This window comes from Salmo salar, chromosome ssa03 (assembly GCF_905237065.1).
Source record: "Salmo salar chromosome ssa03, Ssal_v3.1, whole genome shotgun sequence".
NCBI lineage: Eukaryota > Metazoa > Chordata > Actinopteri > Salmoniformes > Salmonidae > Salmo > Salmo salar.
The window spans coordinates 4,828,465-4,851,869 of NC_059444.1; the positions used below are offsets into that span (position 1 = coordinate 4,828,465).

Sequence of the window (23,405 nt, forward strand, 5' to 3'; positions counted from 1 at the left end):
CCCCCAACACCTAGCGACCTTAACCCCAACACCTAGCGACCTTAACCCCCAAACACCTAGCGACCTTCACCCCCAACACCTAGCGACCTTAACCCCAACACCTAGCGACCTTCAACCCCAACACCTAGCGACCTTAACCCCAACACCTAGCGACCTTAACCCCAACACCTAGCGACCTTAACCCCCAACACCTAGCGACCTTAACCCCCAACACCTAGCGACCTTAACCCCAACACCTAGCGACCTTCAACCCCCAACACCTAGCGACCTTCACCCCAACACCTAGCGACCTTCACCCCCAACACCTAGCGACCTTAACCCCCAACACCTAGCGACCTTACCCCCAACACCTAGCGACCTTAACCCCCAACACCTAGCGACCTTCAACCACCTAGCGACCTTAACCCCCAACACCTAGCGACCTTAACCCCCAACACCTAGCGACCTTCACCCCAACACCTAGCGACCTTCACCCCCAACACCTAGCGACCTTCACCCCCAACACCTAGCGACCTTCAACCCCAACACCTAGCGACCTCAACCCCAACACCTAGCGACCTTCCCAACACCTAGCGACCTTAACCCCCAACACCTAGCGACCTTCAACCCCAACACCTAGCGACCTTCACCCCCAACACCTAGCGACTTTCACCCCCAACACCTAGCGACCTTCACCCCAACACCTAGCGACCTTCAACCCCCAACACCTAGCGACCTTAACCCCCAACACCTAGTGACCTTAACCCCCAACACCTAGCGACCTTAACCCCCAACACCTAGCGACCTTCACCCCCAACACCTAGCGACCTTCAACCCCCAACACCTAGCGACCTTCACCCCAACACCTAGCGACCTTCACCCCCAACACCTAGCGACTTTAACCCCAACACCTAGCGACCTTAACCCCAACACCTAGCGACCTTAACCCCCAACACCTAGCGACCTTCAACCCCAACTCCTAGCGACCTTCAACCCCAACTCCTAGCGACCTTCAACCCCAACACCTAGCGACCTTCACCCCCAACACCTAGCGACCTTAACCCCAACACCTAGCGACCTTCACCCCCAACACCTAGCGACCTTCACCCCCAACACCTAGCGACCTTAACCCCAACACCTAGCGACCTTAACCCCAACACCTAGCGACCTTAACCCCAACACCTAGCGACCTTAACCCCCAACACCTAGCGACCTTCAACCCCAACTCCTAGCGACCTTCAACCCCAACTCCTAGCGACCTTCAACCCAACACCTAGCGACCTTCATCCCAACACCTAGCGACCTTATCAAGTGGTTCGGACCTCTTGATGTAACGGTTAAGGTCTTGGCTTGATCGTCGCTGGACCAGGGTTCGAATCCCAGTCGAGACTATGCCCTGAATTCGCTACATTGGTGTCAGTAGGGTCACGGTGCTCGTGAGGCCATCGGAGAGGCGTGTACATGTGAGGGACACACTCGGATATAATGTCGAGTCTCCGCCCCTAACAATGGGAATAGTTGTCCGCGGAACGGCACGCCGTCAAGCTCGGGTCTATTCCTCTCTTTGGATTGGTGGATATATCTCGTTATTTGATGAGGGGTTGTTGACGTCAACAGCATGTATTCAATGGAGAGTTAGAATCCATGCTAGCCTCGCGAATATGTATAGAAAGTCTCGAATTTCAATGCCAACAACTCTGATATGAAGTGGGTTGTCACTTGTCCTACTTCTATCACTACACTCATAACAACCTAATCATTACGACACTTTATATTCCAGCAAATAAACCATAAAATGTTTTGTTGACCAAATTTGACACCCGTTGACCTCCATATAAAAAAAACTCCACGCTTGGTGGGTGAAAGAAACGGCACCTTCTGGAGGAGAGAGATTTTGGGCCTAGTTACCCCTCTGGCTTCACCTCTTCCTCTTAGACTCTCCAGAAGGAAGGGGGTAATGTAGCAACCTTAACCAATACCTAGCGAACATGTGTCTAGAGGTTCGGACCACTTGGCATAGCAGGTCAATTTGTTGGTTTGGCAGTGTGATGGTCCGGCTGGTGGATTAGACTGCTACAGGGGGTGTGATGGTCCTGCTGGTGGATTAGACTGCTACAGGGGGTGTGATGGTCCGGCTGGTGGATTAGACTGCTACAGGGGGTGTGATGGTCCGGCTGGTGGATTAGACTGCTACAGGGGGTGTGATGGTCCGGCTGGTGGATTAGACTGCTACAGGGGGTGTGATGGTCCGGCTGGTGGATTAGACTGCTACAGGGGGTGTGATGGTCCTGCTGGTGGATTAGACTGCTACAGGGGGTGTGATGGTCCGGCTGGTGGATTAGACTGCTACAGGGGGTGTGATGGTCCGGCTGGTGGATTAGACTGCTACAGGGGGTGTGATGGTCCGGCTGGTGGATTAGACTGCTACAGGGGGTGTGATGGTCCGGCTGGTGGATTAGACTGCTACAGGGGGTGTGATGGTCCGGCTGGTGGATTAGACTGCTACAGGGGGTGTGATGGTCCGGCTGGTGGATTAGACTGCTACAGGGGGTGTGATGGTCCTGCTGGTGGATTAGACTGCTACAGGGGGTGTGATGGTCCGGCTGGTGGATTAGACTGCTACAGGGGGTGTGATGGTCCGGCTGGTGGATTAGACTGCTACAGGGGGTGTGATGGTCCGGCTGGTGGATTAGACTGCTACAGGGGGTGTGATGGTCCGGCTGGTGGATTAGACTGCTACAGGGGGTGTGATGGTCCGGCTGGTGGATTAGACTGCTACAGGGGGTGTGATGGTCCGGCTGGTGGATTAGACTGCTACAGGTGGTGTGATGAGTTTGTCAATGTATTTCTTGGCCCTCCCTTTAAGGCTCGAATTCAGATCAATTCAAAAGCTGAAAAAACAACTTTTTTTTAGGGACAGATCAGAACATTTACAGCCCCAGATTTAAGAGTTGTTGATATGGGGCTTGAAGGAGTTGAATAATTAGTGTTTGTCTTTGGGTGGGAATTCAGTTGCCCATCCCTGGTTTAGATAAATGTACAAAAAAAAAAACCTATTGAATAAAAACTCCGCAAGAAAATCTGTTGGCCAGTAAGAGGATTTTTAGCAGTTGAATGACATTATTCAGCGCGTGCAAGAGAACCACACTTGCAAAGCCTGTTAAGCTTACCCTATGCTTCCCAGTCGAAACATTTCGCACATATATTATGACATTTTGTGACGTTTTTGTTCGATTTGGTCTTCGCACAGCATTTTTTTTCTTGACGCAAGTCGAAGTTCGATAGCCTTTGGTCAACAGTACTACTTATAGTAGGAGTGGGAACATTAAGCGTTTTCTGTCATTCAACGAGAGACGACTAGTTTTCATGCACATTTTAATACTTGAGAATTACTGCACCAAACATCTTTAGCAAGATGTAAAATTTGCAAGACTAAGACCCTCGGCAGAAACGTGACTGATTTCTTGATGTATATTTTTGACTATTTTGAGGAAGTGTTTTTGCCTATGTGGTTCTCCGGTGGCATAAGAGGGACAAAAAAAACTGTAATATTGTCTGAATACCAACTGCTGATAGACGGATCCTACAGTCGCCTTAGACTCAACACCCCTGAAGCAGCAGACAGAAAATAATCACTAAAAACCAGAGATCACCAAAAAAGAAATGTTAGACACTTAAAACATTCACATAAAGAAAAGCACCAGGAGTGGACGGTTTTCCCATATAATTCTATTTAACATTTTGGGACAAAGTAGTGCCCCTATTTACACATAACAACACACGTCACTCATTTTAGTACTTCCTAATTCCATGTATCAAACAGTTATTTCAGTTATATTAAATCCAGGAAAATCTGGAGAGTCCCCTGCTGATTACAGACCCATAAGTTTAATAAATTGTGACAAATAACAAAGCTCATAGCAAAAGTCTTGACCAGACTTGATACATATCAATCAAACAGGGTTTATTAAAAATAGACACAAACTAATACAAGAACATGTTTCAGTGTAAAACAATACGCAAAAATATATGGCTTTATCAACAATGGCTGTTGATGCCGAAAAGGCTTTCGACCATCTTCAATGACCATTTCTATTCGAAACTTTAGAAGCGTTGAACTTTCCAGCTAAAATAATACATTTTATAAAAATATTATATACATTTCCTAAAGCAAAACTATACACACATAATACATTATCTGATGAAATTGCTTTAGAAAGGGGCACAAGACAGGGATGTCCCCTCTCCCCCTTCCTGTTTGCTCTGGCAATTTAACCACTTGCAGAAAGAATTAGACAGGACACAAACGTAACACGTATCAGTAAACCTATTTGCAGATCTCCTGATATACCTGACCAATATTGAAAACTCAATTCCCCCCTTGCGAATTTTTTTTTATTTCAGAATACTCTAAAATCTCAGGATATAAAATGTACGTGGAAAGAAAATCTGAAATAATGGCAATAGACAAAGGAATAACTCATGATGTATAGCAATCCCTTAAGTGGACCACAAAACATAACAAGTACTTAGGATGGTTAATAAGTGACAAATAAAATATAACTTCAACCCATTACTCAACAATATGAAAGCAGATCTAATTAAATGGAACAATCGTCCCATAAATCTTACAGGTAGAATAAACCTCTTCAGAATGCCATGGCTCCCAAAGTTATTTATTCTCGATAATACCAATTACCCCACCGAAGACATTCTTTAAAAAAAGTATACTCGGACAAAAGAGACTTTATATGGGCAAATAAAACTCAGAGTAAAATAGAAAGTTTTACATCTTCCCGAAGTCGGAGGGGGGTTTTAACCTTCCAGTCTTGGAATTGTATCAACTCACTACCCAAGGCTTTTATTCAACACATATAGTTAAATACACTAAAGAGGGACAATGGGGACATATTGAAGATGTACACGCTCATCCTCAGAATCGTTTTATGTGTCTGTTTTCAAAGGATAAAGACAAGAACATGAACAACTTCACAAATATGGAACACTACAACAATCTGGAAGAAAATGGAATGTATTCAACAAGAACCAATATCCCTCCCTAAAAACCACAACCTTATGGAACAATCCTTGGATAGATTTTCAGAATTCACTGATAAATTGGTCCACATGAAAAAACTAAAGGCATAGAAATCATAAATTACTTGGTAATAGGAAATACATTTATCTCCATGATAGAATTAAAAAGCAATTTTGGATTGACTTAATGTAGATATTTTTCAAATACATGCAACTTGAAAGTTTCATATCAAGACATTTCGGTATGAAATCTTTTGATACCAGAGCAATCTTGAGGGAATCCTATTTGAGTCAGAAAATTATATTTAAATGATAGGTAAGATATACAAAACCTTGCAGAGAGCCTATTCAATTGACAATCCCTTTCGTACAACAACTTACACAAAAAACGACTACATCTCATCTGCCCAGAGCCGCAATGCTCACACCCCCATCCCTAGTGCATGCATTATTGTTTGCCACATGGTCTTAAATTGTAACAATTTGTTTTTCTCCGTCACCCATGCTATTTCAGTATTTAAATAATAAATCATTATTTTTCTTTTGTGTTAATGATGGCGATTTGATTGATTTCATGGTTTTCTTTGTATATTTTTTTTCAAGATGAGTGATAAGAGAATCGTCCAACGAATTGGGTATCTCACTACACCCTCTCACATGCCATGTTTTGAAATATGCAGACAGACAGTTTACATTGTAATACTTCTGACAGCCAACTTTCTAGCTCCGCCCATAACTTTTGGACTTCAAAGCGTTCCCAGAAAGCATGCATTATTGAGTCATTGTTAGTTTTACACTTAACTTGTCAGAAGTATTACAACGTAAATATACTTTTTAATCAGTCTGCATATTTCTCGACATGACATATGAGGGTGCAGTGAGATACCCGATGGGTTGGACGATACTTTTCTAGAAAAAACGTAGACTTAAAAAAACTGGAAATCAACCAATCCGCCGTTGTTAAGACAATGGAAAGGTAAAATGCTTTATTATTTAAATGTTGAAAGTGGAGAGAAACACGGAGAGAAATAAAATGTTGCAGTTTGAGGCCATGAGGCGGAGAGTGATGCGGGCGCTGGAGATGGTGGGGGGAGCAGGTGGGTCTGGGTAAGGGTGATGTTGTGGATTTTTTTGTGTGTGTCTGTATGCTGCTGTTTTGTATTGTTTAAAATTAATACCAACTACTGAGAAGTGCACAGGAAAGGCGTACATTTCTTATGTCTGAATCGGCCCCTTCATTAGAACTGGTGACCCTTTCGCTATATTGTACATGGATTACAACGTCTGGTGTCCCAAATGGCACCCTATTCCCATAAGAAAATATCAAAAGTAGTGCACTATATAGGGAATAGGGTGCCAATTTGGGACTATTACAAGGTCATGCCCGTGACCAGGTTACTCCCTATTTTAAATCCAGAATATAAACTGGACTGGTTTATATTCTGAATGGATGTCGAAGTGGATTGAACGTGAAAGGGAAATAAAACCTATTCTGTTTCATGCTCGGCCTTGTCTACCCCTTCAAGATCTTAATATATATATTATATAAACATTTCAAGATCTTCATGAACAAGAAAAAAATGAGATGGACAGGGAGGACCTGATCCTAGATCAGCAATCATCTCTCAGTTGTATAGTGTAGGTCCCGTGTGGCTCAGTTGGTAGAGCATGGTGTTTGCAACGCCAGGGTTGTGGGTTCGATTCCCACGGGGGACCAGCACGGAGAAAAAATTTATGAAATGTATGCATTCACTACTGTAAGTCGCTCTAGATAAGAGCGTCTGCTAAATGACTAAAATGTAATTTTACGATGCGCTTTATGAGGCCCAGTCAATAACTCCCACAAATCAGACTATTACGTTTCAGGTAATACCCAAATGCAGACTGTGTTGAAGTAACAATGTTTATTACAGCAACAAGAGGAAGGAAAACGACAGGTCAAAGCAGGCAAGGGTCGATAATCAAGAGTAGGGGAAAAGGCACAGGACTGCAGGCAGGCAGGCTCAGGGACAGGACAGGCAAAGGTCAAAACCAGGAGAGCGCGAGGAAAAAGAGAGACCGGGGAAAAACAGGAGTAGAGAACAAAAACGCTGGTTGACTTGACAAACAAGATGAACTGGCAACAGCCAAAGAACACAGGTATAAGTACCCAGGGGATAATGGGCTACACCTGGAGGATGGTAGAGACAGGCAAAAGGGCGTGACACAGACAACATAACTTTAAATAGTCAGGTAAAAGTGTTCTGGCTGGTCGTGGTGATAACATGGTGTAAAGGTATAAACCTCTCCAGCTGTAGAGGGCTTGAACTGGGCCAGCTGCCCCTAGCTACCCTCTAGGCTGTAGAGGGCTTGAACTGGGCCAGCTGTCCCTAGCTACCCTCTAGGCTGTAGAGGGCTTGAACTGGGCCAGCTGTTCCTAGCTACCCTCTAGGCTGTAGAGGGCTTGAACTGGGCCAGCTGTCCCTAGCTACCCTCTAGGCTGTAGAGGGCTTGAACTGGGCCAGCTGTCCCTAGCTACCCTCTAGGCTGTAGAGGGCTTGAACTGGGCCAGCTGCCCCTAGCTACCCTCTAGGCTGTAGAGGGCTTGAACTGGGCCAGCTGTCCCTAGCTACCCTCTAGGCTGTAGAGGGCCTGAACTGGGCCAGCTGTCCCTAGCTACCCTCTAGGCTGTAGAGGGCTTGAACTGGGCCAGCTGTCCCTAGCTACCCTCTAGGCTGTAGAGGGCTTGAACTGGGCCAGCTGTCCCTAGCTACCCTCTAGGCTGTAGAGGGCTTGAACTGGGCCAGCTGTCCCTAGCTACCCTCTAGGCTGTAGAGGGCTTGAACTGGGCCAGCTGTCCCTAGCTACCCTCTAGGCTGTAGAGGGCCTGAACTGGGCCAGCTGTCCCTAGCTACCCTCTAGGCTGTAGAGGGCTTGAACTGGGCCAGCTGTCCCTAGCTACCCTCTAGGCTGTAGAGGGCTTGAACTGGGCCAGCTGTCCCTAGCTACCCTCTAGGCTGTAGAGGGCTTGAACTGGGCCAGCTGCCCCTAGCTACCCTCTAGGCTGTAGAGGGCTTGAACTGGGCCAGCTGTCCCTAGCTACCCTCTAGGCTGTAGAGGGCCTGAACTGGGCCAGCTGTCCCTAGCTACCCTCTAGGCTGTAGAGGGGCCTGAACTGGGCCAGCTGTCCCTAGCTACCCTCTAGGCTGTAGAGGGCTTGAACTGGGCCAGCTGTCCCTAGCTACCCTCTAGGCTGTAGAGGGCTTGAACTGGGCCAGCTGTCCCTAGCTACCCTCTAGGCTGTAGAGGGGCTTGAACTGGGCCAGCTGTCCCTAGCTACCCTCTAGGCTGTAGAGGGCTTGAACTGGGCCAGCTGTCCCTAGCTACCCTCTAGGCTGTAGAGGGCTTGAACTGGGCCAGCTGTCCCTAGCTACCCTCTAGGCTGTAGAGGGCTTGAACTGGGCCAGCTGTCCCTAGCTACCCTCTAGGCTGTAGAGGGCTTGAACTGGGCCAGCTGCCCCTAGCTACCCTCTAGGCTGTAGAGGGCTTGAACTGGGCCAGCTGTCCCTAGCTACCCTCTAGGCTGTAGAGGGCTTGAACTGGGCCAGCTGTCCCTAGCTACCCTCTAGGCTGTAGAGGGCTTGAACTGGGCCAGCTGTCCCTAGCTACCCTCTAGGCTGTAGAGGGCTTGAACTGGGCCAGCTGTCCCTAGCTACCCTCTAGGCTGTAGAGGGCCTGAACTGGGCCAGCTGTCCCTAGCTACCCTCTAGGCTGTAGAGGGCTTGAACTGGGCCAGCTGGCCCTAGCTACCCTCTAGGCTGTAGAGGGCTTGAACTGGGCCAGCTGTCCCTAGCTACCCTCTAGGCTGTAGAGGGCTTGAACTGGGCCAGCTGTCCCTAGCTACCCTCTAGGCTGTAGAGGGCTTGAACTGGGCCAGCTGTCCCTAGCTACCCTCTAGGCTGTAGAGGGCTTGAACTGGGCCAGCTGCCCCTAGCTACCCTCTAGGCTGTGTAGGCTGTCATTGTAAATAATAATTTGTTGTTAATTGACTTGCCGAGTTAAATAAAAGGTTAAAAAAAAAAAAAAAAAACTTGTGCTCATAATAATATAATGATAAATTTGCTTGTACAGGGCTAGTGTGTGGGTGCAGGCTTTTGTTCTAGCCAAGCTGGAATGCAACCAATTAATTCAATAACAGTCTGGCCTATTATCAGTTGATTAGTACAATCAGGCTGCAACAAAACCCTGCAGGCACACAAACACCGGCAACACCCCTGTTTGAACTTGGTGCTGTTTGCGCTTAAGACGAAAAACTCTGCAACAAAATGAGTCCGTTATTACCAGTGTACACTATCAATAATAACCTGTTTACAGTATTAATTATTTCCTTGTTATACATACTGTTTGGCTTGTTATGAAGAGGTTGTTTAAGGACACCTACAACCAGGTGGTTCTCAGGCTAGAACAGAGTACCATACCGTACTTTACAACAATTTTTTTTTAAAAAGATCACGGTTTCTAAATGTGGCATAACTCCTGACCTGTACCATGAAGTGTTGGGTGTTTCCTTATGGGGTAGATTAGACAAACAAGTGACATTTCATATTAAATGTTTTTTGTTGTTGTTGTTGGTAATCAGGTTGATGAGTCGAAAACAGTAGCATATTGGTCATGTTATATTAGTCAAGGAAGTCTCTGTGATAATGTAGGTGATGTCATTGTCGGTAGTCCTATTGTATTGATAATGTAGGCGATGTCATTGTCGGTAGTCCTATTGTACTGATAATGTAGGCGATGTCATTGTCAGTAGTCCTATTGTACTGATAATGTAGGCGATGTCATTGTCGGTAGTCCTATTGTACTGATAATGTAGGCGATGTCATTGTCAGTAGTCCTATTGTACTGATAATGTAGGACACGTCATTATCAGTAGTCCTATTGTACTGATAATGTAGGTGATGTCATTATCAGTAGTCCTATTGTGCTGATAATGTAGGCAATGTCATTATCCGTAGTCCTATTGTACAGATAATGTAGGTGATGTCATTATCAGTAGTCCTATTGTACTGATAATGTAGGCGATGTCATTGTCAGTAGTCCTATTGTACTGATAATGTAGGTGATGTCATTATCAGTAGTCCTATTGTGCTGATAATGTAGGCGATGTCATTATCCGTAGTCCTATTGTACCGATAATGCAGGTGAAGTCATTATCAGTAGTCCTATTGATAATGTATTTCCCTTTAAACTCTGAACCCATACATGGGAGCTCACGTTCATCTTCATTATTTTCTACAATGAAATATAGTATATTATACTATAATAATGCTTTTTACATAGAAATGTATCTTATTTCATCTACTTGTAGTACCAATAAGAATGTGATATTTGTAATATTGCTGTATAAAACATCTTCTGTCCGTGTGGACAGATACAAGGCGCGTCTGAAATGAACACAGCCATATACTTCTAGAGTTAAGCAATAAGGCCCGGAGGGGTGTGTATATAAAATATATTGGTCATATACCACAAACCCCTGAGGTGCCTTAACGCTATTATAAACTGGTTACCAACGTAATTAGAACAGTAAACAAGTAGTTATGCGTCATACCTGTGGTACAGTATATTGTCTGATATACCACAGCTTTCAGCCAATCAGTATTCAGGGCTCGAACTACCCAGTTTATAATGTTCCATGTCCACTGAATTACAGTTACGGTGGTGCAGGAGTGTTAAGTCTTTGGTAATAATGGAGTTCAAAGGAACCCAGGCATCAATGGAACTAGTCTCCTCTCTCCTTCCTCTCTCCACTCGCCCTCCACTCTCCACTCGTCCTCCTCTCTCCACTCACCCTCCCTCTCTCCTCTTGGCCTCCTCTCTCCACTCGCTCCTCCTCTCTCTCCACTCGCCCTCCCTCTCTCCACTCGCCCTCCCTCTCTCCTCTCGGCCTCCTCTCTCCACTCGCCCTCCCTCTCTCCACTCGCCCTCCCCTCTCTCCACTCGCCCTCCCTCTCTCCTCTCGGCCTCCTCTCTCCACTCGCCCTCCTCTCTCCACTCTCCTTCCTCTCTCCACTCTCCTTCCTCTCTCCACTCTCCTTCCTCTCTCCACTCGCCTTCCTCTCTCCACTCTCTTCCTCTCTCCACTCGCCCTCCTCTCTCCACTCTCCTTTCTCTCCACTCGCCCTCCTCTCTCCACTCGCCCTCACTCTCTCCACTCGCCCTCACTCTCTCCACTCGCCCTCATTCTCTCCACTCGCCCTCACTCTCTCCTCTCGGCCTCCTCTCTCCACTCGCCCTCCTCTCTCCACTCTCCTTCCTCTCTCCACTCGCCCTCCTCTCTCCACTCTCATTCCTCTCCACTCGCCCTCCACTCGCCCTCACTCTCTCCACTCGCCCTCATTCTCTCCACTCGCTCTCACTCTCTCCTCTCTCCTTCCTCTCTCCACGCGCCCTCCACTCTCCACTCGTCCTCCTCTCTCCACTCGTCCTCCTCTCTTCAATCTCCTTCCTCTCTCCTCTCGCCCTCCACTCTCCACTCGTCCTCCTCTCCACTCGTCCTCCTCTCTCCACTCTCCCTCCTTTCTCCACTCTCCTTCCTCTCCACTCGCCCTCCTCTCTCCTCTCGGCCTCCTCTCTCCTCTCGCCCTCCCTCTCTCTACTCGCCCTCCCTCTCTCCTCTCGCCCTCCCTCTCCACTCGCCCTCCCTCTCTCCACTCGCCCTCCCCTCTCTCCACTCGCCCTCCCTCTCTCCTCTCGGCCTCCTCTCTCCACTCGCCCTCCTCTCTCCACTCTCCTTCCTCTCTCCACTCTCCTTCCTCTCTCCACTCGCCTTCCTCTCTCCACTCTCTTCCTCTCTCCACTCGCCCTCCTCTCTCCACTCTCCTTTCTCTCCACTCGCCCTCCTCTCTCCACTCGCCCTCACTCTCTCCACTCGCCCTCACTCTCTCCACTCGCCCTCATTCTCTCCACTCGCCCTCACTCTCTCCTCTCGGCCTCCTCTCTCCACTCGCCCTCCTCTCTCCACTCTCCTTCCTCTCTCCACTCGCCCTCCACTCGCCCTCACTCTCTCCACTCGCCCTCATTCTCTCCACTCGCTCTCACTCTCTCCTCTCTCCTTCCTCTCTCCACTCGCCCTCCACTCTCCACTCGCCCTCCTCTCTCCACTCGCCCTCCTCTCTCCAATCTCCTTCCTCTCTCCTCTCGCCCTCCACTCTCCACTCGTCCTCCTCTCCACTCGTCCTCCTCTCTCCACTCTCCCTCCTTTCTCCACTCTCCTTCCTCTCCACTCGCCCTCCTCTCTCCACTCGCCCTCCCTCTCTCCACTCGCCCTCCCTCTCTCCACTCGCCCTCCCTCTCTCCACTCGCCCTCCCTCTCTCTCCGCCCTCCCTCTCTCCTCTCGCCCTCCCTCTCTCCACTCGCCCTCCCTCTCTCCTCTCGCCCTCCCTCTCTCCACTCGCCCTCACTCTCTCCACTCGCCCTCACTCTCTCCACTCGCCCTCACTCTCTCCACTCGCCCTCCCTCTCTCCACTCGCCCTCACTCTCTCCTCTCGGCCTCCTCTCTCCACTCGCCCTCCTCTCTCCACTCTCCTTCCTCTCTCCACTCGCCCTCCTCTCTCCACTCTCCTTCCTCTCTCCACTCTCCTTCCTCTCCACTCGCCCTCCACTCGCCCTCACTCTCTCCACTCGCCCTCATTCTATCCACTCGCTCTCACTCTCTCCTTCCTCTCTCCACTCGCCCTCCACTCTCCACTCGTCCTCCTCTCTCCACTCGTCCTCCTCTCTTCACTCTCCTTCCTCTCTCCACTCGCCCTCCACTCTCCACTCGTCCTCCTCTCTCCACTCGTCCTCCTCTCTCCACTCTCCCTCCTCTCTCCACTCTCCTTCCTCTCCACTCGCCCTCCTCTCTCCACTCGCCCTCCTCTCTCCACTCGCCCTCACTCTCTCCACTCGCCCTCACTCTCTCCACTCTCCTTCCTCTCTCCACTCGCCCTCCTCTCTCCACTCGTCCTCCCACTCTCCACTCGTCCTCCCACTCTCCACTCTCCTTCCACTCTCCACTCGTCCTACCTCTCTCCACTCGTCCTTCCTCTCCCCACTCGTCCTCCTCTCTCCACTCTCCCTCCTCTCTCCACTCTCCTTCCTCTCTCCACTCTCCCTCCTCTCTCCACTCGTCCTCCTCTCTCCACTCTCCTTCCTCTCTCCACTCGCCCTCCACTCTCCACTCGTCCTCCTCTCTCCACTCATCCTCCTCTCTCCACTCGCCCCTCCTCTCTCCACTCGCCCTCCCTCTCTCCACTCGCCCTCCCTCTCTCTACTCGCCCTCCCTCTCTCCTCTTGGCCTCCTCTCTCCACTCGCCCTCCCTCTCTCCACTCGCCCTCCCCTCTCTCCACTCGCCCTCCCTCTCTCCTCTCGGCCTCCTCTCTCCACTCGCCCTCCCTCTCTCCACTCGCCCTCCCCTCTCTCCACTCGCCCTCCCTCTCTCCTCTTGGCCTCCTCTCTCCACTCGCCCTCCCTCTCTCCACTCGCCCTCCCCTCTCTCCACTCGCCCTCCCTCTCTCCTCTCGGCCTCCTCTCTCCACTCGCCCTCCTCTCTCCACTCTCCTTCCTCTCTCCACTCTCCTTCCTCTCTCCATTCGCCTTCCTCTCTCCACTCTCCTTCCTCTCTCCACTCGCCCTCCTCTCTCCACTCTCCTTCCTCTCCACTCGCCCTCCTCTCTCCACTCGCCCTCACTCTCTCCACTCGCCCTCACTCTCTCCACTCACCCTCATTCTCTCCACTCGCCCTCACTCTCTCCTCTCGGCCTCCTCTCTCCACTCGCCTTCCTCTCTCCACTCTCCTTCCTCTCTCCACTCTCCTTCCTCTCTCCACTCGCCCTCCTCTCTCCACTCTCCTTGCTCTCCACTCGCCCTCCTCTCTCCACTCGCCCTCACTCTCTCCACTCGCCCTCACTCTCTCCACTCGCCCTCATTCTCTCCACTCGCCCTCACTCTCTCCTCTCGGCCTCCTCTCTCCACTCGCCCTCCTCTCTCCACTCTCCTTCCTCTCTCCACTCGCCCTCCTCTCTCCACTCTCCTTTCTCTCTCCACTCTCCTTCATCTCTCCACTCGCCCTCCTCTCTCCACTCTCCTTCCTCTCCAATCGCCCTCCACTCGCCCTCACTCTCTCCACTCGCCCTCATTCTCTCCACTCGCTCTCACTCTCTCCTCTCTCCTTCCTCTCTCCACTCGCCCTCCACTCTCCACTCGTCCTCCTCTCTCCACTCGTCCTCCTCTCTCCACTCTCCTTCCTCTCCACTCGCCCTCCTCTCTCCACTCGCCCTCCTCTCTCCACTCGCCCTCACTCTCTCCACTCGCCCTCACTCTCTCCACTCGCCCTCCCCTCTCTCCACTCGCCCTCCCTCTCTCCTCTCGGTCTCCTCTCTCCTCTCGGCCTCCTCTCTCCACTCGCCCTCCCTCTCTCCACTCGCCCTCCCTCTCTCTACTCACCCTCCCCCTCTCCTCTTGGCCTCCTCTCTCCACTCGCCCTCCCCTCTCTCCACTCGCCCTCCCTCTCTCCTCTCGGCCTCCTCTCTCCACTCGCCCTCCTCTCTCCACTCGCCCTCCTCTCTCCACTCGCCCTCACTCTCTCCACTCGCCCTCACTCTCTCCACTCTCCTTCCTCTCTCCACTCGCCCTCCTCTCTCCACTCGCCCTCCTCTCTCCACTCGCCTTCCTCTCTCCACTCGTCCTCCCACTCTCCACTCGTCCTTCCTCTCTCCACTCGTCCTCCTCTCTCCACTCTCCCTCCTCTCTCCACTCTCCTTCCTCTCTCCACTCTCCCTCCTCTCTCCACTCGTCCTCCTCTCTCCACTCTCCTTCCTCTCTCCACTCGCCCTCCACTCTCCACTCGTCCTCCTCTCTCCACTCATCCTCCTCTCTCCACTCTCCCTCCTCTCTCCACTCTCCACTCGCCCTCCTCTCTCCACTCGCCCTCCTCTCTCCACTCGCCCTCACTCTCTCCACTCGCCCTCACTCTCTCCACTCTCCTTCCTCTCTCCTTCCTCTCTCCACTCGCCCTCCTCTCTCCACTCGTCCTCCTCTCTCCACTCTCCTTCCTCTCTCCACTCTTCCTTCCTCTCTCCACTCGTCCTTCCTCTCTCCACTCTCCACTCTCTCTCCACTCTCCTTCCTCTCTCCACTCTCCTTCCTCTCGCCACTTGCTCTCCACCTTGTCAACCCCCAGCTTCCATAGCTTCCACAATGCTCAAGGAGCCAAAAAGAGCTTTCAAAAGTTCAAGTGCGTCAAGTCACCGAAGCAGTCTCCTTTCCCACAGGGTAGAAGCTACAGTAGGTAGTAATCTCAGGGGCAGAATAGAATCCTCTCTCATGTTCCACAGTACACATTCACACTATAATGTCTCTCGTCAGTGTCTCTGTGTAAAAAAAAAAATACAGACTTTAGTCAGTCAGTCAGTCTGTTCATTAACAATGGCAACGGAACAACAGAAGTGAAACCAACGATGCGAGAACCGCAGCAACGTTCCTGCTGTTCCGGTTCCACGGTGTTCCACCGGTTCCACCGGTTCCACCATTACTCAGCCTCAGGTGTCGGTCTTCATCCTCCTCTCCCATGGCCTCTGACCTCTGGCTGCTAGCGGAACACTTGACCAGGGGCATCTGGTACGAGGTCGCTCGTTTATCCGGCCGGTCGGGGCTGGACCCGTCGGAGGGTCTCTGTCCGTTGTAAAGGAGGCACCGTCCGTGGGAGTCCTGTTCCATCCGGAACAGCTCGTACTCTGTGTGCGGGAGGCGGATCCCCAACGCCACGCAGCCATTGGTCAGGGTGACGTCCTGTTCAACTCCGACCTCCCAGGAGCCCTGGGCGCCACACTCGTTACCGTTGAACACGTTGAGGAGAGAAGTGGTGGCCAGGTCCATGGGCATCACACGCATGTGGTTCACTGGAGGGGGTGGGAGGGAGAGGGGTAGGAGGGAGGGAGGAAGAGTTGGAGGGGGGGTGGGAGGGAGGGAGGGGGGGGTAGGAGGGAGGGAGGAAGAGTTGGAGGGGGGGGTGGGAGGGAGGGAGGGGGGGGTAGGAGGGAGGGAGGAAGAGTTGGAGGGGGGTGGGAGGGAGGGAGGGAGGGGGGTAGGAGGGAGCGAGAGAGAGTTGGGGGGGGGTGGGAGGGAGGGAGAGTTGGACGGGGTATAGGAGGGAGGGAGGAAGAGTTGGAGGGGGTATAGGAGGGAGGGAGGAAGAGTTGGAGGGGGTGTAGGAGGGAGGGAGGAAGAGTTGGAGGGGGTATAGGAGGGAGGGAGGGAGGAAGAGTTGGAGGGGGGGTGAGAGGGGGGGTAGGAGGGAGGGAGGAAGAGTTGGAGGGGGGTGGGAGGGAGGGAGGGGGTAGGAGGGAGCGAGAGAGAGTTGGAGGGGGGGTGGGAGGGAGGGAGAGTTGGACGGGGTGTAGGAGGGAGGGAGGAAGAGTTGGAGGGGGTGGGAGGGAGGAAGAGTTGGAGGGGGGGTAGGAGGGAGGGAGGAAGAGTTGGAGGGGGGGTAGGAGGGAGGAGGGAAGAGTTGGAGGGGGTGTAGGAGGGAGGGAGGAAGAGTTGGAGGGGGGGGTGGGAGGGAGGGAGGAAGAGTTGGAGGGAGGAAGAGTTGGAGGGGGGGGGTAGGAGGGAGGGAGGAAGAGTTGGAGGGGGGGTGAGAGGGGGGGGTAGGAGGGAAGAGTTGGAGGGGGGTAGGAGGGAGGGAGGACGAGTTGGGGGGGTGAGAGGGGGTGTAGGAGGGAGGGAGGACGAGTTGGGGGAGTGAGAGGGTGGGTAGGAGGGAGGGAGGATGAGTTGGGGGGGTGAGAGGGGGTGTAGGAGGGAGGGAGGACGAGTTGGGGGAGTGAGAGGGTGGGTAGGAGGGAGGGAGGATGAGTTGGGGGGGTGAGAGGGGGTGTAGGAGGGAGGGAGGACGAGTTGGGGGGTGAGAGGGAGAGGATGCATGAGACAAGAGTTCAAGATCAGTGATACATTTTTTTCTGAAATACACAGATCAACATCTCAACCACACACACTTCAAAATGAACCTCAACAGGGTTTAACCTCAACCTTTGACCCTTTACCTTTGAAGACGAACTCCGTGCCTCCCATAACTCTAGTAGAGTGCGTCCCTCGGCTGTACCTCCCTCTAGCGTAGATACTGAAGGAGGGGTGTTTGCAGATGGGGTCAGAGTAGTGGTAGTAGTGGCCCTCCCAGGTCTGATTGTTGTCATGGAAGATGAAGTGACGGGTCAGGAAGAGGACCTCAGGGTGAACCTCACAGCGCTGGCTCACCCACTGGCCGTACAGCACCACTGTCATGTCCGCCCGCGGCGCCAGGATGGGAGGGTGGAACTCATCTGACCGGTAGATGATACGACAGGCAATGCAACCGTGGTCATGGTTCTGGAGGAGGAGAGAAGATTCAGAGAGGTAAAGGGACAGTGCTTCTTCTCCCTCGAGGAGACTGAAAAGATTTGATATGGTTCCTCAGATCCTCCAAAATGTTCTACAGCTGCACCATCGAGAGCATCTTGACTGGCTGCATCACCGCTTGGCACGGCAACTGCAAGGCACCTGACCGCAAGGCTCTACATGATATGGTGTATTGTAAACTTCTGACTTCAACTGTATAAAAAGGAACAAACAGACCCTAGAATTGAACTGGCCAGCCACTGAAATTGTCAACTGAAGCCAATAGAAGCCAAAGTCTGTTATAAGCGGTGGACAACAGACTACTCACAGAATACTCACCTTGGAGATCTGGAAGACTTCCTGGTAGCTAGAGGGTCTGTAGCACATCCTCTGGGCACGGTCAGTGTGGAGTTATCACACTACAGAGTACACACTAACACACACACACACACACACACACACACACACACACACACACACACACACACACACACACACACACACACGATATACAATAAAGTACCAACCTTAGCATGTTGTAACGCAGCCTGATAGCTAGACGGCCTATAATAAATCCTCTGGGATTTCTCCGTGTGGATGTCTCCCAGAAACAGCTCCTCAACCAGGTGGTCCACGTTATGATGGAGGTACTGTTTCTCCACTCGCTGCAGCTGCAGGGGGAGAAGAAGAAGAAGGGGTTGGGGGGGGGGCAAGAAGAAGAAGAAGAATGTCCAACATAAATGTATTGTCTTCTACTTTCTCCCTTGGAAAGACATAAACAGGCAGGTTGGTGTGGTCTGAGCAGAGGGTAGTTTCTAAGCCTCAAGTGCCTTGCTCAACCAGATTTAGTCTGGCGTGGGATTTGAACCTGGCCACCTTCCAGTTAGTAGCCCTCCTCGCTAACCTGCAGCTCGTGCATGGAGAAGTTGAGCTCCCTGGAGCAGTCACAGCCGCCCTCTTCACTCCACAGCTCATAGTTTACATTGGGTTCCCATGGTGCTTTGCTCCTCACGGCGCCCCGACAGCTCCGGTTCAACCGCTGGCTCAGGTCCTTGGCCACCTCTGCACTGTGACACACCACCTGGGTAGTGGGATAGATACACATGTACTGTATAAACACACACACACACACACACACACACACACACACACACACACACACACACAGTCACGCTGGAAGACACACCCTCCTACCTGTGTGCGGTGGAGCTGGTAGTCAGCCTCTGTTCCTCCTCTGATGATCCAGGAGGCCTGTCTAAGCCTCAGCCGTCCCCGGACTACCAGGGTGTAGGTGGGGGTGGTGCAGTGGTTGTCCCTGTAGTAGAACTGGTTGGCCTGGAACGTGTTGTTGGGGAAGAACCGGTACGACCGCGTCAGGAACTCTGGGCCAGGACGCACCTCACAGCTGGCAGACGGAGAGAGAGATGGATGGGGGAGAGGAGTTAGAGAGGGGTGGATGGGGAGAGGAGTTAGAGAGGGGTGGATGGGGAGAGGACTTAGAGATGGATGGGGAGAGGACTTAGAGAGAGGTGGATGGGGGAGAGGAGTTAGAGAGAGGTGGATGGGGAGAGGAGTTAGAGGTGGATGGGGGAGAGGACTTAGAGAGAGGTGGATGGGAGAGGACTTAGAGATGGATGGGGAGAGGACTTAGAGAGAGGTGGATGGGGAGAGGACTTAGAGAGAGGTGGATGGGGGAGAGGACTTAGAGAGAGGTGGATGGGGAGAGGACTTAGAGAGAGGTGGATGGGGGAGAGGAGTTAGAGAGAGGTGGATGGGGAGAGGAGTTAGAGAGAGGTGGATGGGGAGAGGAGTTAGAGATGGATGGGGGAGAGGACTTAGAGAGAGATGGATGGGGAGAGAAGTTAGAGAGGGGTGGATGGGGAGAGGACTTAGAGAGGTGGATGGGGGAGAGGAGTTAGAGAGAGGTGGATGGGGAGAGGACTTAGAGAGAGGTGGATGGGGAGAGGACTTAGAGAGTGGTGGATGGGGAGAGGAGTTAGAGAGAGGTGGATGGGGAGAGGACTTAGAGAGAGGTGGATGGGGAGAGGAGTTAGAGGTGGATGGGGAGAGGACTTAGAGAGAGGTGGATGGGGAGAGGACTTAGAGAGAGGTGGATGGGGAGAGGACTTAGAGAGAGGTGGATGGGGAGAGGACTTAGAGAGAGGTGGATGGGGAGAGGACTTAGAGAGAGGTGGATGGGGAGTGGACTTAGAGAGAGGTGGATGGTGAAAGATCTTAGAGAGAGGTGGATGGGAGAGGCGTTAGAGAGAGTGGATGGGGAGAGGAGTTAGAGGTGGATGGGGGAGAGGACTTAGAGAGAGGTGGATGGGGAGAGGACTTAGAGAGAGGTGGATGGGGAGAGGACTTAGAGAGAGGTGGATGGGGGAGAGGAGTTAGAGAGAGGTGGATGGGGAGAGGACTTAGAGAGAGGTGGATGGGGAGAGGACTTAGAGAGAGGTGGATGGGGAGAGGAGTTAGAGGTGGATGGGGGAGAGGACTTAGAGAGAGTTGGAGGGGGAGAGAAGTTAGAGAGGGGTGGATGGGGAGAGGACTTAGAGAGGTGGATGGGGGGAGAGGAGTTAGAGAGAGGTGGATGGGGAGAGGACTTAGAGAGAGGTGGATGGGGAGAGGACTTAGAGAGAGGTGGATGGGGAGAGGACTTAGAGAGAGGTGGATGGGGGAGAGGACTTAGAGAGAGGTGGATGGGGAGAGGACTTAGAGAGAGGTGGATGGGGGAGAGAAGTTAGAGAGAGGTGGATGGGGAGAGGACTTAGAGAGAGATGGATGGGGAGAGGACTTAGAGAGAGGTGGATGGGGAGAGGAGTTAGAGAGAGATGGATGGGGAGAGGACTTAGAGAGAGATGGATGGGGGAGAGGACTTAGAGAGTTGGATGGGGAGAGGACTTAGAGAGGTGGATGGGGAGAGGACAGAGAGAGATGGATGGGGGACAGGACTTAGAGAGAGGTGGATGGGGAGAGGACTTAGAGAGGTGGATGGGGAGAGGACAGAGAGAGATGGATGGGGGACAGGACTTAGAGAAGTGGATGGGGAGAGGACTTAGAGAGTTGGATGGGGAGAGGACTTAGAGAGGTGGATGGGGAGAGGACTTAGAGAGAGGTGGATGGGGAGAGGACTTAGAGAGAGGTGGATGGGGAGAGGACTTAGAGAGAGGTGGATGGGGGAGAGGACTTAGAGAGAGGTGGATGGGGAGAGGACTTAGAGAGAGGTGGATGGGGAGATGACTTAGAGAGGTGGATGGGGAGAGGACAGAGAGAGATGGATGGGGGACAGGACTTAGAGAGAGATGGATGGGGAGAGGTCTTAGAGAGAGGTGGATGGGGAGAGGAGTTAGAGAGAGGTGGATGGGGAGAGGACTTAGAGAGAGGTGGATGGGGAGAGGACTTAGAGAGAGGTGGATGGGGAGAGGAGTTAGAGAGAGGTGGATGGGGAGAGGACTTAGAGAGAGGTGGATGGGGAGATGACTTAGAGAAAGGTGGATTGGAAGAGGACTCCCCCCAGACAGAAAGTGTATCTGGTGGAGACGGGAATTCAGTCAAAAGCACACTGCACAACAGATTTCGGTTCAACTGTAAGAGGTGGATGGGGAGAGGACTTAGAGAGAGGTGGATGGGGAGATGACTTAGAGAGGTGGATGGGGAGAGGACAGAGAGAGATGGATGGGGGACAGGAGAGGAGTTAGAGAGAGGTGGATGGGGAGAGGACTTAGAGAGAGGTGGATGGGGAGAGGACTTAGAGAGAGGTGGATGGGGAGAGGAGTTAGAGGTGGATGGGGAGAGGACTTAGAGAGAGATGGATGGGGAGAGAAGTTAGAGAGGGGTGGATGGGGAGAGGACTTAGAGAGGTGGATGGGGGAGAGGAGTTAGAGAGAGGTGGATGGGGAGAGGACTTAGAGAGAGGTGGATGGGGAGAGGACTTAGAGAGAGGTGGATGGGGAGAGGACTTAGAGAGAGGTGGATGGGGGAGAGGACTTAGAGAGAGGTGGATGGGGAGAGGACTTAGAGAGAGGTGGATGGGGGAGAGAAGTTAGAGAGAGGTGGATGGGGAGAGGACTTAGAGAGAGATGGATGGGGAGAGGACTTAGAGAGAGGTGGATGGGGAGAGGAGTTAGAGAGAGATGGATGGGGAGAGGACTTAGAGAGAGATGGATGGGGGAGAGGACTTAGAGAGTTGGATGGGGAGAGGACTTAGAGAGGTGGATGGGGAGAGGACAGAGAGAGATGGATGGGGGACAGGACTTAGAGAGAGGTGGATGGGGAGAGGACTTAGAGAGGTGGATGGGGAGAGGACAGAGAGAGATGGATGGGGGACAGGACTTAGAGAAGTGGATGGGGAGAGGACTTAGAGAGTTGGATGGGGAGAGGACTTAGAGAGGTGGATGGGGAGAGGACTTAGAGAGAGGTGGATGGGGAGAGGACTTAGAGAGAGGTGGATGGGGAGAGGACTTAGAGAGAGGTGGATGGGGGAGAGGACTTAGAGAGAGGTGGATGGGGAGAGGACTTAGAGAGAGGTGGATGGGGAGATGACTTAGAGAGATGGATGGGGAGAGGACAGAGAGAGATGGATGGGGGACAGGACTTAGAGAGAGATGGATGGGGAGAGGTCTTAGAGAGAGGTGGATGGGGAGAGGAGTTAGAGAGAGGTGGATGGGGAGAGGACTTAGAGAGAGGTGGATGGGGAGAGGACTTAGAGAGAGGTGGATGGGGGAGAGAAGTTAGAGAGAGGTGGATGGGGAGAGGACTTAGAGAGAGATGGATGGGGAGAGGACTTAGAGAGAGGTGGATGGGGAGAGGAGTTAGAGAGAGATGGATGGGGAGAGGACTTAGAGAGAGATGGATGGGGGGAGAGGACTTAGAGAGTTGGATGGGGAGAGGACTTAGAGAGGTGGATGGGGAGAGGACAGAGAGAGATGGATGGGGGACAGGACTTAGAGAGAGGTGGATGGGGAGAGGACTTAGAGAGGTGGATGGGGAGAGGACAGAGAGAGATGGATGGGGGACAGGACTTAGAGAAGTGGATGGGGAGAGGACTTAGAGAGTTGGATGGGGAGAGGACTTAGAGAGGTGGATGGGGAGAGGACTTAGAGAGAGGTGGATGGGGAGAGGACTTAGAGAGAGGTGGATGGGGAGAGGACTTAGAGAGAGGTGGATGGGGGAGAGGACTTAGAGAGAGGTGGATGGGGAGAGGACTTAGAGAGAGGTGGATGGGGAGATGACTTAGAGAGGTGGATGGGGAGAGGACAGAGAGAGATGGATGGGGGACAGGACTTAGAGAGAGATGGATGGGGAGAGGTCTTAGAGAGAGGTGGATGGGGAGAGGAGTTAGAGAGAGGTGGATGGGGAGAGGACTTAGAGAGAGGTGGATGGGGAGAGGACTTAGAGAGAGGTGGATGGGGGAGAGGAGTTAGAGAGAGGTGGATGGGGAGAGGACTTAGAGAGAGGTGGATGGGGAGATGACTTAGAGAAAGGTGGATTGGAAGAGGACTCCCCCCAGACAGAAAGTGTATCTGGTGGAGACGGGAATTCAGTCAAAAGCACACTGCACAACAGATTTCGGTTCAACTGTAAGAGGTGGATGGGGAGAGGACTTAGAGAGAGGTGGATGGGGAGATGACTTAGAGAGGTGGATGGGGAGAGGACAGAGAGAGATGGATGGGGGACAGGAGAGGAGTTAGAGAGAGGTGGATGGGGAGAGGACTTAGAGAGAGGTGGATGGGGAGAGGACTTAGAGAGAGGTGGATGGGGAGAGGAGTTAGAGGTGGATGGGGGAGAGGACTTAGAGAGAGATGGATGGGGAGAGAAGTTAGAGAGGGGTGGATGGGGAGAGGACTTAGAGAGGTGGATGGGGGAGAGGAGTTAGAGAGAGGTGGATGGGGAGAGGACTTAGAGAGAGGTGGATGGGGAGAGGACTTAGAGAGAGGTGGATGGGGAGAGGACTTAGAGAGAGGTGGATGGGGAGAGGACTTAGAGAGAGG

The 23,405-nt window shown here is 52.2% G+C and overlaps 1 protein-coding gene across 1 annotated transcript in view; it reads right to left on the reverse strand.

The window, feature by feature from the left end:
- Positions 1-15,085: 15,085 nt before the first annotated feature.
- LOC106596671 (protein APCDD1) overlaps positions 15,086-23,405 on the reverse strand; it is a 33,900-nt gene continuing 25,580 nt past the window's right edge. The window contains exons 3-7 of the mRNA XM_045714428.1: positions 18,607-18,817; positions 18,317-18,493; positions 17,940-18,083; positions 17,082-17,403; positions 15,086-15,938 (exon numbers count right to left, since the gene is read on the reverse strand). Coding sequence (XP_045570384.1) covers positions 15,460-15,938; positions 17,082-17,403; positions 17,940-18,083; positions 18,317-18,493; positions 18,607-18,817 — 1,333 coding nt within the window. The 3' untranslated portion in view covers positions 15,086-15,459. The remainder of the gene's footprint in view (positions 15,939-17,081; positions 17,404-17,939; positions 18,084-18,316; positions 18,494-18,606; positions 18,818-23,405) is intronic.